Source organism: Lissotriton vulgaris, chromosome 12 (assembly GCF_964263255.1).
Source record: "Lissotriton vulgaris chromosome 12, aLisVul1.2, whole genome shotgun sequence".
NCBI lineage: Eukaryota > Metazoa > Chordata > Amphibia > Caudata > Salamandridae > Lissotriton > Lissotriton vulgaris.
Genome location: NC_141700.1, coordinates 484,760,711 through 484,777,765, shown reverse-complemented (window position 1 = coordinate 484,777,765; position 17,055 = coordinate 484,760,711). Strand labels below are relative to the sequence as shown.

General features: G+C 45.9%; 1 protein-coding gene across 1 annotated transcript in view; it reads right to left on the bottom strand.

Moving 5' to 3' along the window:
* Nucleotides 1–15,229, bottom strand: part of FA2H (fatty acid 2-hydroxylase) — an 824,473-nt gene extending 809,244 nt beyond the window's left edge. Inside the window, exon 1 of the mRNA XM_086945227.1 lies at nt 14,708–15,229. Coding sequence (XP_086801353.1) covers nt 14,708–15,112 — 405 coding nt within the window. The 5' untranslated portion in view covers nt 15,113–15,229. The remainder of the gene's footprint in view (nt 1–14,707) is intronic.
* Between the last annotated feature and the right edge of the window lie 1,826 nt (nt 15,230–17,055).

Here is a 17,055-nt window from a genome sequence, read left to right as displayed (position 1 = left end):
CTCCCTGAGAGTCAGGATTAGTTTGGTAATGGTATGTTTAGTCCATGTTGTTATCGTGGATTCATGGCCTGGTTTGAATCGGTTAGGTTTGAACTCGATTGATACCAAATCGCTTGATTGTAGGTGTCGGAGGTCAGGTAGTACATCTAAAGTTTTAAAATGGACCCTCTGTTCAGTATGTCGTGAGGCCCTCTCGAGCTATGTTGCGGAATTAGCTCTATTTTATTGCTTGGGGTGTGCCGTTTTTGGTCGTTTGGGCGTCTTCTATCTTCAAGGTTTGACAAGACTGTTCTTGCCCGTTCTGCCTCTAGCTCTAAAGTGGCCTGATTGAGATGTATTCACGCTGCTTATTGCCTCCTTACCGTTAGGGGCCGGGACAGATGATGCTTGAGTTTCTACACTCGGCATGGCTCTTATCTTTTTTGCCTTGCTCTTGACGGGTGTATCTGCATCTGTTTGCCCGTCGTTGGCTGGTGCTTGCGTGAGTTGGGAGCTAGCTTTTGGTTGAGATCCCTGCTCAATCTCTGCGTTATGAACTAAGTCTGAGCTTGGTGGATTGCGTTCGGCTTTCTCCCCTTGACGGTTGAAAATGCTATACACTTTCATTATGCTCTGGGTTGAGATTGTACTTTCTATTTGACCTTTTGAGTTAGTAGTTGCCTTTGGTGGGGGATTTGTTGTTGAGAGTAGCCCTGGCTCTGATGTTATTTTGTTTTGAGGTGGAGTGGCCTCTGGCAGCTGTGTGACTTCTTTGCCATTGAAGTTTTTGTATATTGTTTGGGACTGTGATTGTGGCGCCCCTCGAGTCTGTGGTTTAAGTTTTTCTTGTTTTTCTCAGGCGCTTCCTTTCTCTCTTTGTGAGAGTGGGTGCCTGTTCAGAACGGTTGGAGCCTGTTACCTTGATTGGTGATGGTACATGAGTTTGTGAAGCTTCCTCTCGAATGGCGACTGGGTTTTGATCATCTGGGGCTACCTTGGTTGGTGGTGGTGCCTGAATTAGCAAAGCTTCCTCTCGAGTAGCAACTAGATTTCGGTCGTCTGAGGTTATTGGCATGGGGGTATCGGTGGTGGAGAGAGAGGAGGATCTTTCTCGAGATTCTGTGCTTTCCTCACCACTGCTATCATCGTCTATTGGCCGGCCAGTTTCCTTTTTAGCGTCTTGTTGGATGTTTACTTGGTTTGTGATTGTCTTTGTTTCCTTTGATGAATCCCGGACAGCTCCCAGTATTTGAGTCATCAGGCTGGGTACAGTGGCCAATTTATCTGTTATTTGAGAGCAATGACAAGTGTAAAAAGAGGAGTCCTCATTAAGTTGCACCTTCGTAATCATATGGTTTAAGTCCTGTAAGTTTGATTCAATCCCCTGGACATGAAAAGCCAAGAGGTTGAGAAGATTGACTTGCGTGTCTAATTTGTCTGCGTGGTAGGACATGGCTACACCTATGGTTTCCATTGACTTTAGTAGTTGTGGCCATATTGTGGCCGTTTGAGTGCTATCGATGGTTTCCCCCAGGGACTGGTTGAATATAGATGAGGAGTCAAGGTGTTTGGAAGGATCAGTTTGGATTTGTTGCTCGCATGGGTGGGCACTCCTTCGCGGTGTCCTTTTTGAGATGCAGTCTTCGTTACCAGGGCTTAAATCATAAAGGGCGGGGAACTGGGGGGTATTTCGTTTGAGCTCTGCGATATCATTTGCTCGAACAATATCTTCTTGTGGCTTCAAAATTCTGCTGATTTTGAGATCTTCGATCACCTCAGTTGTTGGTCCTGCAGAGAGGAAGCTGTAGTTTCCCTCCGTTTTGTCTGGTTTCAGCATGGGGTGACCACTCGGTAAACTAGGGGGACTCACCGTTGGCGGTGTGGACAGCTTTTGGGTGCAGATTTGGTTTTGGGGTGAGCCTTCCTCTGTTGTTTCAGGGATGGTTATCTGGGTCGAACGTGGGCTTTGCCCCAGGAAGACCGAGTTGTAGCTCACTTCGTTGCTTGCGTCTGAAGCCCGATGGACTAAAGCGCAAACCAATGAAGTGTGGAGAGCTTGTTGAGCCTTGGAGGGTGGGTGCGACGAGAGACGGCCTTTGACCTGTTGGTTGCTGGTCGGGTCTTCTGACCCGGGAGGGCCTGATCCCCCGCCCCCAGAAATCCTTCTTATTTTAATGTTGGGGGCGTTACGGGGCTCGCTGTGACACCTTGAGTTAGGTGGAGTCGATGGTGATGGTGATGGTGATTTAGTGCCCTTATTCATTGTCTCCGTGAAGGCATTATTTTGATTATTGTAAGATTTGAAGCTGGCGTTATCTTGTGAGAATTCCGCTCCACTCCCGGTGGAGAGTCTTTGGCAAACTTTAAGGAAGTCAGTGATTAAAGCACGTTTACTTTCTTTGGGACACAGGGCTTGAACATTTTGGGCAGGAGAGGGCGTTGCGTCGTGATTGGGTTTGCCATGGGCTGTGCTGCATTTGAGAGGCCTCTTTGCTGTCACGGCTGAGCTCTGGGAACCATGTCGTTTTGCCGTTGCATGAGAGGGTTCTGAAGACTCTATAGAGCTGGTGAATGGGTCTTTCGAACTTGGTTTTTCAGGGCTCCTTCCTCTACCAGCAGCAGCTCCTTCCACTGCCTCGTTGGTCGTGCTCGGAGGGACTCCACTTCCCTTTTTTGTCTTCCCCTGAGGTTTTTCTGGAGGGTTGTCTTCTCCTCGTGGCTTTCCTGATCTCATTTTGTAATGGTTTTGTAATGTTTGGGATTTGCTCTTGTCGTACGGTACGGTTGTTCCTTTAAGTTTTTGAAATGATGTGAAAGTTCATTTATTTTTTGTTTTTTTTGTTTTTTCCCTTGGACTTTTGAGTTTTGATAATGAAATTAGCAAGCAGCTGCTGCACCGTGGGTTATGAAATGCCTGCTGTCCACTACCGGGTTGTCTGCAGGTTTGAGGTGTCTCTGACCGCTTTTTTATTTTTTCCGGAAAGGTAGGGCGGGAGCTGCGCTCGTTAACAGCTTTGAGCGGGGTCTCGTCTGCCGTGGAGGGGGAGGACAGCGCAAGCGGAGCGCACAGGGGACCGCAGGCTGAGAGACCTGGTCAAACAGCCCCCTCGGTCAGCACCCCCCGGCTCTTACTTCACAGCCACCTCTAACGGTGGCTGCGCTCGCGCCCCTCCCTGCTACCACCGCCTCCGGCTCTTACCTCATACCTTGTAGTAGGCGTGGTGCACACGGTACCGGGTTCCCTCAGTATAATGTAGGTATATTGTAATTTCAGAGCTACAGAGGGAGCGGAAGAGAGCAGAAAATGCCGGGGAAACGCAAAAACACCGGCCTCTCCCCCGCTCCCGCTCCTCTGGTCGTGTCTGCAGGTCGTGTCTGCTGCCGTGCTCTGAATCGCACTCTGAGCCTTATAAGTGTTTGTAATCGGAAAGATTTGGATTTCCTCCTTAGATTAGATCCGCAATCAGGGGAGTCGTCGTGGGTTGCAAGCAGCGCAGCTGTCTCCGCGGGGCGTGGTGCTAGAGAGGTTTGCAATGGGGTGTAGCTTTTGACCCCACAGATGCGGGGAGGGCGGAGGTGAGCGGACTACAGGCTGCAGGTGGAGGAGGTGGCGGTGCGGACGCCGGTAGGGGGAGCGAGGGAGCAAAGGAGCCGGGGAGCTAGGGAGAGATGGGAGAGCAGGGAAGAGCAGGAAAACCACACCGACCTGCTTGACCACGTCCTGCTCCTCCGCCTCCGCTCGACCACTCGTCCCTGACAGCTCGACCCTGGACCCTGGATTCCTCCCCCGTGCGGAATCTCAGCTCGTCTCAGCTCACTGGTCCAGTCCGCTACGGCTCCCGCTACCGCTGCTAAGGCTCCTGCAGATCGCGAAAGGCTGGCGGGCTGCTAACGCGACTCCTCCTCTACTTTAATGTAGATAGGACTTCGATATTCTGGACATCGATATTCTTGCGTTGATATTTCTGTAGCTCGATATTCTGACTGTCAATATTCTGTCAGTGATCCGTGTCCCAGATCCTTGGTTAATAAAGCATATGGAGGTGCACAAGGCAAGGAGGTCCAGTCACACGTGTTGTATAAAGAAAAACGTTATTTTCTCTTTATTCGTCCTTTTTATTTATCCTTATTTACATGCATAATCCAGGGAACGCATTTTATTCCAACAAACAATAGGAACTTCATAAGGATTTAATCTAAAATAACTGTACGTGAAGATCACAAGCAACAATCAATGTCCTCTGATTACAGAAAATACGTTTTTATGCAGACTTTTAGCAGTACCAAAAACTACCCCAAATGTTATCACACATGCAGAATTATTGATGGGGTTTTTGAGAAGACTCTATTGTAATAGCCTCTTTATTATTATGGGTAAAATTATTGAGCACCGATTGAACTGTCTTTTCTAGAGAAGTTTTAAGGGATTGTTTGAACTTTGATAATATGAATGCCATTCCATGAATAGCTTAAGTGAAGAAAGGTTTTCACCACCTAGGCCTGAGTACCCTCTTTAACTATCCAAAAAGCATATGCCCTCAGATGAAAGGAAGGGTTAACGAGGTTTTTGCATTCCACAAAGAAGAAATTAGAACCGAAAAGTCTCTACCTCTACAGCTCTCACTAATTACATGCACATTTGTATTACTTCTGGAACTCTCTCCTATTCGTCTTGGATAAGCAACCCGCAACATAGATTTTATCTGATAAGATTACGACTAAACCTAATTCATCACTCAGCTGCCATTCTCCTTGAGTTAATCTGGATATGAAGTGTCTGTGTGATGCTGGTTCCCCTCACTTGCACTTTATGCTGTTTTTCACATTGTATGGCTCGATAAGAACCCAATTTCTATGCCCAGTTCTCCTGCAGAGTCACTTTACCTCACATCAAGAGGATTAAGTATCGCTAATAAAACAGCTGCAAATTATTTGGCAAGGAAGGAGCAGGCGTGTGAGCTGAGTGAAAGAGTGGGGCGTATTCTTGCTGTTAGAACGAGGCAGAAGATCGCTGCGGGGGATATTAAGAGTATAAAAGATGGGCAAGGCAACCTGATCTCAGATCCTGCAGGAATAAGAGAAGTGTTCAGGAAATTCTACACAGAGTTGTATGACGTGGAGGAGGGTGAGAGCAGGGGAATCAGGGATTACTTAGGAAATCTCCAAGTGGCTGAGTTAGAGATAGTTGAAAGAGAAAATCTGGAATCTATTATAACACTAGAAGAATTAACAACAGCCTTATCAGATCTCCCATCAACAAAAGCTGCAGGTCCAGATCAGATCCCTGTGGAATTCTATAAAACATTCCTGGGAGTCCTTAGGTTGGAGTTACTGGACATGCTTATTCAAGCTCAGCGGGGGGTTTCGATCCCAGACTCCTGGGGAGGTACCGAAGTTATAGTCATTTTGAAAAAAGGTAAATCTCCCACAGCCCCTGGGTCCTATAGACCTATTGCTCTAATGAACTCTGATGTTAAGCCATATTCAAAAATATTGGCAACAAGATTGGCAGCAATCATTGAGAAATTGGTCTCCTCAGTTCAACATGGCTTCATCCCGGGAAAAGGCACCACAGAACATGTCAGAACAGTGATCACTTCATTTGAAGCCATGGAGATATCGGGCGGCCCTGTCGCAGCCCTATTTCTTGATGCAGAGAAGGCTTTTGACAGGGTCGCCTGGGGGTATCTATGGGAGACGTTGAGGCATTTTGGGATTGGTGAAGGATATATTAGAGCGATCCAGGTATTATATAAAGCACCAACTGCTAGAATTAAGATCAACAGAGAGCTTACTCCTGTGGTACAGATAAAAAGGGGGACAAGGCAGGGCTGTCCGACCTCTCCCCTTCTCTTCGCGCTTTATATGGACCCTTATCTACGGTGTCTTATTACTAACCCTAGAATCCCCCCCCTCTGTCTGAATGGATTGCAGATTAATGTGTTGGCATACGCAAATGATGACGCTAAAATTACCCCGGACCCATCAACGGCAATTGGAGAAATAGAACAGGAGGCCTTAAAATTTGGTAAAATCTCAGGCTATAGGCTCAACAGTAGTAAAACTCAAATAATAAAGAACTCATTTGTTAGCTGTGATGATGTTCGAGTGGTTCCGGCAGCAGTTTATTTGGGGGTCAAAATATCGGCTAAACGTGAGACGGTGGTAGAACGAAACATGATTCCTTTATTGGCAAAAGTAAGGTTGGATTTGGTTAGGATGAACAATCTCAGACTTTCGTTGGTGGGTCGTACCAACGTAATTAAAATGCTTATACTCCCTAAGTTTCTTTATTTTTTCAGAACGATACCCTTAATGTTCGAGGCTTCCTGGTTTAATAAGGTGGAGTCAATTTTGAATAAATTTATTTGGGCACATGGGAAGACCAGGAGGGCCTATAAATTTATGACTTTACCCAGGGTAAGGGGGGTGGGGGGTCCCAGATCTCAGATTATATTACTGGTAAGCATGGGCGAATTTTGCGGATCTCGCGTTCGCGAATTTTGCGGATTTGCGAACTCGCAATCCGCAAAATCCGCGAATTCCCGCGAATTTGCGGATTTTTTTTTTTTTGTGTTCGCCCGTGTTTCTGCCAGTTCGCGAGGGTTTTTACAATTTCGCAATTTGCGAACTTACCTGTCGGGTCGCAAGTTTTGCGAACTTGTTGTTTCTACGTGTCCAGCCTGTTTGGGACACTCTTCTTCATCACTGCCACTCTCTGTCACCACTGCCACTCTCTGACTACTCATGCCACCCTCTGGCCCACCCATGCCACCCTCTGTTTCATCACCACACCCTCTGGTTGTCCAGTGTACATTATTTTCGGCAAAGCAAAGCACACCTTCCCTGCCTCAAGTGACCTGAATTAATTTGGGGCTGATTAATGTGTCACAGAATATTTTTTTAGCTGGCACCTGCTTCCTTAGTGCGCCCTGATTAGTGATCTTTTGCACTTGCTAAGTGCTTTCATTGTTGCAAAATTAGTTACAACACCTGCCCTGCCCCAACTGACAATAATGAATTAGGGGCTGATTAATGGATTTTAACTTCCAGCCTGGCTCCTGCTTGTCTCCCTTCGCTGTAGTTCAGGACCTTTGTGGCATATGTGTAACTATTCTGAGGTTCACAGCAGGGTCACATAATAGTTGCAACTGGCAACTGAACTCTGGAGGGGCCCCTCAGGAAGCACTACAGGAAATGGCTACTAATGATGAGCCTGAACTTTTGAACCTGGCAAGTAGTTTCAGTTTTGCTAAGATCGTATTTCTGCAATTTAGCACTTATTCGCGGGGCGCGAAGTTGTACTGGGAAGCCGCAAACTCACGCGAACAGTGCGAGCAGTGCGAGCAAAATCCGCTGCTCGCGGATTTGCGGATTTTGCGGGAGATTCGCGAATCTCGCGGATTGCGGATTTCCCGAAAATCCGCAAAATCCGCGAGCGAAACGGATTTTCCGCCCATACCTAATTACTGGGCCTCGGCTCTTCAGTATATGCAGGGTCTGATTGGCGCGAGCGGGGTAGATCCAAACATCAATGCCTTCTCGACTAAGGTATATTCCATTGTGCTGGGTCCAGAAACAGAGAATGCCTTTTTAAGCTGTGCCGACTATTCATATTACAAACGCACTCGGTTTAAGACCGTTTTGGCTGCGCATAATATCTGGACAGCCGTAGCAAAAAAAATGTGGACTGGGGAGATTCAATAGATACACGAGACTGTATATGAATAAGACCCTACCACCCTCAATCTTTGCTGATGCTACCATGGCAGAGTGGGCTAGAAAAAGAATTAATAAGATAGGGGATTTGCTGGGCTTAGACGAGAAGATGCTGCAATTCTCCGACCTCGAGGCAAAGTTTAATATTGGTAGGCGGAGTTTCTTTGAATATTTGCAGGTCAGGAGTTTTTTGAGCAGAAAGAAAGGGGGGGGGTGGCTGGCTTTGCTAAAAGTAGCATTTTGGAAGCTATAGAACGGGGAGGGGAGTGTTCTATCTGCAGTTTTTATGCTACTTTGGCAGAGAGCAAGGTGGACGATATAGGAAAGTATGAAAATAAATGGGCAGTAAAGTTAGGAATTCAGGGCCGATATTTCTTGGATTCATTGGAACTAGGATGCTCAGTCCTTTGTTTAGCCCCGCTTCAATCCCAACATTATAAAACATTATACCAACTCTTCTACACTCCGGCTCGTATTGTGCAGTGGGGAGGGACTACAGGGATTACATGTCCACGCTGTAGTGAACCAATAGCGGATAGCATACATATATTTGCTGCTTGCCCTCAATTACGAATTTTGCTTAGAGGTATGGAAGACTTCCTGGGTCGAACACTTGGGTTGGTTGTGATGCTAACACCACCAATAATTATGCTAGTGGTTAGGGGGGTCGAGGGTGAGGAACACCGTGAATTTTTGTTTATAGCAATGGCGGTATATAGATTGATGATCGCTAGAGCTTGGCTGGATAAAGCACCCCCAGAACTGCAACAGTGGATTGCCATGCTTTTGGGGATTTTTAATTTAGAAAAAGGTATTTATGCTAGGAAGGGTAGAAGGGCAAGGAGGTTGGGGAGGAAAATATGGGAACCAGTTCATCAATGGAAAGAGAGGGCAAGAGAAAGTCGTAGTTGATTTATTCCCCTTTGATATGCTTAGTTTTGGTATGTTGTGTCATTTTGGTGTATAGAGTTTTTTCTGTAAATTGTATTGTAGTTAATGTACTGTTTATGTTCAACATTTGATTACTATATGTACTTAGCTAGCCTATTTATGTATTAGTGCTCTGTGTGTTGCTATATGTGTGCCTACGAAAACTCAATAAAAATATTTTTGTTAAAAGAGGGATTAAGATCTTTACAACCCTTGGCTACCCCAAAAATCGGTTATGCTACACTCAGTTACATAATTTCTTGTATGAAAATTAGGGAATTTTATGCGATGTAAGTCTGTTACTGCGATTTTGGATTTTTCTTAAAAGATTGCACTTGTTGGCTTTATATAATGTCTATAAATCTTGTGCCTATTTTTGTGCTTTTCTGATCACTATGTGATTGAATAAAGATTTTCCTGACTAGTCCTGGAATCTTTGCCAGCACAAAGGTCACAGTCTGGCATAATAATGGCCAAATTAGAAGAGGGTACAAGTGTAGAAGCACGGCGGAAGACGTTGGAGGATTTGGGTGATGGCAGAAAGCTGGAAAATCACAAAACACCAGAGGACAACATTTCTTTTCCCTTATAAACAGAAAATGCATGAAATGAAACCCACTGTGACCCTCACACAATTTAAGCATATCTATTGACCACAAATTAAATTATTCCATCACTGGATTCATAATTAAACACAGTAGAAAACAACGTGCTGCATGATAGTGTTGAGGCCCATCCTCTCCCATGGATCATTCTCTTCCTTTTGACTTCTTTTCTTCACGTCTTCAGAAGTTTCTCAGCTTTCACCCATTGCAGAGTTATACTTCCTCAAACGTTATGAATTGACAGCTCTGCATCCCTTGCTGTGTTTGCCTAGTGTACTGATTCTAGAGCAGAGCTCTAACACCACACCTGGTCTGCCTTTTTGTTTTACCTGTTCCCACACATACACTTTACCCACCCTCAAGGTGAGTGAGCCCTGTAATGTTGCTTTGACAGTGCACCACTCAGCCAAAAGCTCTAGGGCCGGCGATATTACAGAGGGGGCGCACAGCCCCAAGTTCTGCTGTGGGGCATCTTTGACTGAGCTCAAACTGAGACAGTTTGTCTCATTAAAGCAAGTGCACTGCTCACAGACCAGGGGCCATATTATACAAGTGCCCTGGGGTGCAACGGGCATTTGTGCTCGCTTTGCACGCCCCCGGAGCACTTTGATATTACAAAAGAGACCGCAGACGCTTGTGCGGCCCCTTCTGTAATATCAATAGCACTGGGCACATAAAGCACCAGCGCTATCTTCAGAGGGTGTTCCCTCATTTGCATTGGGCGTGCCCCATGCAAATGAGGCAATGACTTTGCCTCTGCGCCCGCACAATAGTACAGAGCCAGACGCAGAGGCAAAGAAGCTCTCAGGAGGCACACTAACAGTGTGCCAACTGAAAGGTGGTGCACTGTCAGTGCGTCCCCTGATGGCAATACTCTGGAGGTGGGAAGGGGGTCCCATCGTCTCCCCAGACATCCCCTTGCAGGTTGCAGTCACTTACTGTACCTACCTTCAAAGTGCAGGCAGGTTGCCACCTTCACTGTGAAAACACAGAGATGCTTTTATACCATTGATACGCTGCCCGCAGGGCAGTGCGAGTTCGTGGCTGGACGAGGGGCAGCGTATTCATCATGATATGGCGCATTGTCCTTCATTGCATCTGGCCTACCTTTTAAAAGGTGCGCCCCGTGCGTTGAAGGAAATGCGATGCTTGTATAATATCGCCCCAGGAGTGAACTTGCGCCCTTACTATGAACAGCACAGAAATGAAAACAGGACCTGATGTTTGGAGCCACCTGGCTTCACTTTCAAAGGGGGGGCAGGATCCACTGTTTTGGGTGCTGTACCCACCTGCAGCGGGTGGTATGTTAGGGCTTGGGACTCTTGTTGACCTCTCCTAGGGCACACAGTGCATCTCTTGGCAGCTTCTTAACCCTTGTACCTGTTTCTGTAACATGGAATGCGTGCAAAGGCAAAGGATTCTCTCATTTGTGTGAGGTGATGCCCCATATGAACAAGGTGAAAACAAAGATAGGGTTGGCTCTAATCAGTAAGGCTGAGCCTGTATACCAAATAACAAAGAGGAGTGCCAATATTGATAACATTTATTCAATGATTGAACTCATCATCCACATCAAGAAAGATAATTCGAGATAGGGTATTGCTACTTAGTCGCAATTTTATTTTATACAAATTAAACAATCTTTACAAAATGTATCTTTTCATAAAAAAGAGAGAGAAGCATAGAAAGAATTTAGAAAACTACAGGACACGTCAAGCTACATTCAATAGAAACTTCAAACATCCCAAGACCTCAATCATATCACAATCAAAAAGCATTCACCGCATTCATACCTCAATCAGACATACCACAAACTACTGTTACAGCAAAAAGAAAATACAAACTGGATCTGCACAAATTATACGATAATTTAGTACAATTCTTAGAAAACAGTACATTCCAAAAGATTGTTGGATTTTGTCTCATTCATTAAAGATTAATACATCAATGGGTAATGTACAAAAGATGGTGAAGGGTCTGGGAGTAGTAATAACTCCTAGATGCTAAAGCAGACCAGTGGAGAAATGGCCTACGCGTTTCAAATCCCCTTTTATTCGTTAGGGATTCTCACCAGGGCCTCAAACACTGCAAAAGTGGAGAGAAAAAAACATAGAAGACAATCTTTAAAACAAAGAAAATTGAGTGGTAATAACGTGTGGAGAGAAATACAATTAAAATTAACATGACACATCAGGAATCTAGCAACTTAGCGAAACACCTGTCATGGGTTGGCACTGGACTGAGATAGTCACTACGTTTAGAATCTAAAGAGGGAAAACAGCCTAGGGATCAAGAAGAGTTCTGACCCACTTATCTCGGTTTGGGATTCCTCAGAGTACTAGAGATACCTATTTAACTCAGAAATTTTTTGAATACTTACCACCCGAAGGGCAACACATCTATCCACACGGGGTGGGAACAGGATGTGCTTCTCTCAGATAAAAAATGCCTGAATACCCGAGTCATACTTTTTTATTTCTGATTTTCAGGCATTTTTCATCTGAGAGAAGCCCATCCTGTTCCCACCCCGTTAGGATAGATGTGTTGCCCTTCGGGTGGTAAGTATTCAAGAATTTTCTGAGTTAAATAGGTATCTCTAGTACTCTGAGGAATCCCAAACCGAGATAAGTGGGTCAGAACTCTTCTTGATCCCTAGGCTGTTTTCCCTCTTTAGATTCTAAACGTAGTGACTATCTCAGTCCAGTGCCAACCCATGACAGGTGTTTCGCTAAGTTGCTAGATTCCTGATGTGTCGTGTTAATTTTAATTGTATTTCTCTCCACACGTTATTACCACTCAATTTTCTTTATTTTAAAGATTGTCTTCTATGTTTTTTTCTCTCCACTTTTGCAGTGTTTGAGGCCCTGATGAGAATCCCTCACGAATAAAAGGGGATTTGAAACGCGTAGGCCATTTCTCCACTGGTCTGCTTTAGCATCTGGGAGTTATTACTACTCCCAGACCCTTCACCATCTTTTGTACATTACCCATTGATGTATTAATCTTTAATGAATGAGACAAAATCCAACAATCTTTTGGAATGTACTGTTTTCTAAGAATTGTACTAAATTATCGTATAATTTGTGCAGATCCAGTTTGTATTTTCTTTTTGCTGTAACAGTAGTTTGTGGTATGTCTGATTGAGGTATGAATGCGGTGAATGCTTTTTGATTGTGATATGATTGAGGTCTTGGGATGTTTGAAGTTTCTATTGAATGTAGCTTGACGTGTCCTGTAGTTTTCTAAATTATTTCTATGCTTCTCTCTCTTTTTTATGAAAAGATAAATTTTGTAAAGATTGTTTAATTTGTATAAAATAAAATTGCGACTAAGTAGCAATACCCTATCTCGAATTATCTTTCTTGATGTGGATGATGAGTTCAATCATTGAATAAATGTTATCAGTATTGGCACTCCTCTTTGTTATTTGCCATATGAACAAGAGCACACCCGTAGGGATCACAGTGGCAGACATGTTGCACTGACGCAATCCAAATTACAGAAAAAGCTGCACAAGTCGTCTGCTGCCCTCAAAGCTTTAAGTGGAATGAAAAAAGTGGAGGAGGGTCTCAAAAACGGCGGTGTCCTTTAAAGTTAAGGGTGTGGCTTAAACACATAAACTACATTTCTGTGATACCCATAGTGTGCCACTGACTGATATTTTGGTTGTTCTCTGGGCTTCCTGTTCTTGCATCCAGATAAAGAACACAGCAACTGACATATACCTCAAACCAGCCAGGATTATTGGCTTTGTCAGTGGTTGATAACCGTTTAAAATAAATGAGTAACAACTATGATTTTTTTCGTAAATAATTAAAATTGAAAAAAATTCAAGTCTGAAGCTATGATACTGTCTCTTAAACATAACTGAGGCCCCTGAAAGGGGTGGTGGTCTTCCGAGTGTCTCAATCACTCCTTTTATGCACACTCTGTTAGACATAAAAAGGCCTTTTTGGTCCGACACCTCCTTCATCTGCATTACTAGCGCTGCATCTCTTTTCTCTTCAGTGCCCTCTTTTGACTCCGTCGTGAATGCACTTCCTCACATCTCTTTCACTTCACCACCACCCAAACACACATCTCACCCACTTGCCTATAAAGGCTACATTTTCTTTTTCTTTCTCGTTGTCAATATTTTGACAACTGTGTACACTCTTCACACAATCCTGCACAGTCTCACAGTTGTACCTGGAATACACATGGCCGCTGCTCTGTGCGCTCAGCAGAGAGGCCAAAGATTGAATGACCATGGATTCTGAACACTGTTTTGACCCACTGACTGCACTGTGAAAAACTCACACTGCCTTGAGCCTGAACACCAGAACTATCTATCTTGGCCTGTTATAAACGTCTGGAGGTGACACAGCTCAAAGTAACCACTATACAAGAGTAACATGATACACAAAAAAACAAAAAATACAGAAACACAGCATCCCCAGAAACAGCTGACACTCTTTTGGAACGCAAGATTGAGGAACACATGTCACATATAAATGAGAAGTCACTCGCTGACATGGATTACATTAAAGTTTTTTACATTCGTTGTGAAGAAATCAGTCCGTTTTTTACATTAGGGTTAGGGACATTAATATACGGCCTGAGTGATAGCGGTGCATTAACAGGCCTGTTTTAATTTCTACCCGGTCTGAGGCACTGTGGGGCGTCCCCGTTAAAGCCCTGGCTGCACTTTCTGTAATCCAAAGTCCCCCGAAATGTAAAAAGGAACAATAGGCTAAGTTAATGCGACCCGGTGGCATAACACAAGTTGATGACCCCAATGCAGAATGTGATTGGGAGGGGGGGGGGGGGCTCAGTCTCACATATCTCACACATGTTCATTGTCTTTGAGTTTAAAAAGTGTCTCCTGAAGTGATGGGGTCTCCTGTCCCAGGGCTGAACGGGCCTGGATTACGCCCCTGATCCAGCCCTCGGTGCACCTGTTCTCCAAGGTGCGGAAAGGAATCTGGAGGGCGTGGGTGTGTGTAGAGCCCAGGTCAGGCCCATATGGACGTCTCTGTCGACGCTATTAATATGCAGAGGCACTCCTACTATTTGAATGATTTCAGGTCACGTAGTAGTGCTCCTGCTGAAGTCGCAGCCTTCATGCCTTTCAGTATATAAAGTGATGCTGTAGTCTGAGTCAGTAGCGCTTTAGGCGATGCAAGGCTCACCCAGCCCTCCCTAACGCTATCTGGGTTTCCCACCATCCTTTACCAGTTGCGCTTTTTCATCCCCCCCACACACTTCACCTGTTGTTCTTTACACACATACCTCATCTGTTGCCGCAGCTCTAGTTCCACGACCCCCCATATATACACCCTCCTTTACCCGTTGCCCTCATTTTGCCTATTCGTCGCAGTCATTGGTCCTGCTTCCCCAGCCCATTAAAGGTGTCCCCTCTCTGACCCCATCACGAGACCCCCCATTAATGGGGCTGACCCTCTCTAACCCCAGCACGAGACCCCCCTTCTTACCTGCGGCGCCGCGTCCTCTCGCCGGTCCGGCTCCTCGCCCCGGAGGGTGCCCACGCGGTACTGCTCCAGCCAGCGCAGTGCGTTCTGGGAGTGCCGGTGCGGTGGTCCGCGAAGGAGCGAGCTTACATCCTGTCCCGCGCTGTCCCGCAGCAACCGCTCCCCTCCCGGGTGCCGTCGCACGAAGCCGGACACATCGTACACAGCTGGCCCGCACAGCACCAAGCAGGAGCCGGCGCGGCACTGCCGCTGGACCTCTGCCGGGGTGAGACCCTCCCCTGGCCCCCGAGAGGAGGGCTGGGCTCCGGCCGGGGCCAGCTCCCCCAGGGCCCCCGGAGCAGTGGGTGACTTCTTAGATTCCGACCACCTGGGCGGTGGCGGCACGAGGAGGGGGTCAGCGCGCTCCATTCAACGCTGCGTCAGGGGCGGTGAGCGCTATATAAATACAGCTATCAGTGCGCGCGAGGATGCTGGTGACTGCACTCCCGACCCGAGCTCTCGGTGACAGGCAGAGCCCTCTCCGGACCCGAGACACACCTCAACCATGGGTAGGGGCCATTTACCTGCTTATTAACTATGAAAGGCCCGCCCCTGCCAACATCCGTTAGTCTGAGCAACACACCTGTTCGACTGAAGGGACTTGGGCCGAGCTGTGCAAAGAGAGCGGAGTCCACCCTGACAGGGTGGCAGCAATGACTCAAGGCGGGGTGAGCCCTTGAAATAATGGCCATGACAACTCAGCGCGAATGCACCGCTCGTAAAACACTATCTGCACTTAACCAGTGTCCAGGGCTTTTAATGGGCAGGTGCTGTCCTGTACTGTGTACTCGCACTTTAATTTGAAAGGCAGAGTACCTGAACTTCTCAGCACTTATGCAGTACAATTAAAGGTTGAGTATTGGCACTTCTCATTAGCAAACAGGTACTATATTTCCATTTCAACCACTGCCACAATCCCTACATTCCGAGTCGGACTGTACTAGGATAGCGCTGCACTCCTCTTTCAATGACTTCGAATGGAAAACAGATGCCTGTTAAAACCAGCTTGAAGTATAGTGCTTGTCACCAATTATACTGTATACCTAATACAGAATCTGATCGCATCAGGAGAAATAAGATATTTGGAAACCCGGATAATCTCATGCTACAAATTACCAAATTATTTAAACAAATATACAGCACCAATTTTTCTCTGGAATGGAGCTAACAATCTGGAATAACATCCTGCGTCAATGACTGTACTCATTACTAGTGTACTGGAGACTGATCATAGAGGAAAAAAGTAACTACTTCACAACTAAAATTTTAGAGACCAAAAACTCCAAGGTACTTTTCTTCACAGCAAAAAAACTAGCTAACATCTCAGGAAAAGCCCTGGTAATGAGCAGTCCTGAATTTTGTGATGCTCTGGGAAAGTTCTTTACTGATAAAGTTGCCTCAGTGTATGAAACTTTTAAAGACCATTACTATGCCCCCTCGATACAGGCAAAACGGGGGCTGTTACCTGTACAACCAATGCTGGTTTCTGTTTCTCCCCCCCCTTCCTTAGATCAGATTATTGAGGTGGAGAAAACTACTAAATTAGGAGCCCCCTCAGATCCCTGTCCCCCTAAAAGTTTCCATATGTGCCAGGAATTTATTAGCGAACAACTAAACTTATTATTCGCCAAGGTAATCCAATCGGGCCTCTTTCCGGTTGCTTGGAAAACAGCCTCAGTGCTGCTAAAGAAACCTAATTTGGACCCGAAGGAGCCTAGCAGCTATCACCCAATTTCAAGGATTCATTTTCCATCTAAGGTGTTAGAGAAGCTGCTCAATATCTAGCTCACAGAATTTATCACCAAAGAGAACCTACTGGACCAGGCGCAATACAGCTTCAGGGAGGGGCACGGAACAGAGATGGCGCTGGTCATGGCAGCGGAGGAACTTAGGATAATCCTTAATGCAGGGGGGAAGACCGCCTTGATCTTTTTAGATCTTTCTGTGGCCTTCGATACTGAGGTAGAGGGTGGCAGCCTCTACCTCATCTTCGTCGACCTGAAGTCTGCCTTCGATCTAGTTCCTAGAGAAAAACTGTGGAAAGTACTGTGTGACCTTGAGATCCCACCGTACCTCTTGGATGTGTTAGTGAGGTTTCACAGGGAGACCTACACCCAAGTTAGGTGCGGGAAACATGGGGAATTGTCAGCACGTTTTCCGGTGAAGCAGGGCGTTCGCCAGGGGTGTGTCCTGGCCCCCACCCTATTCTGCCTCTACATCAATGGACTTATTGACCATCTACTTGGCGTTAAAGATAGTGATGCTTCAAGCAGACACTCCAGGATATCGCGATTTCGCGATTTCGCGATTTG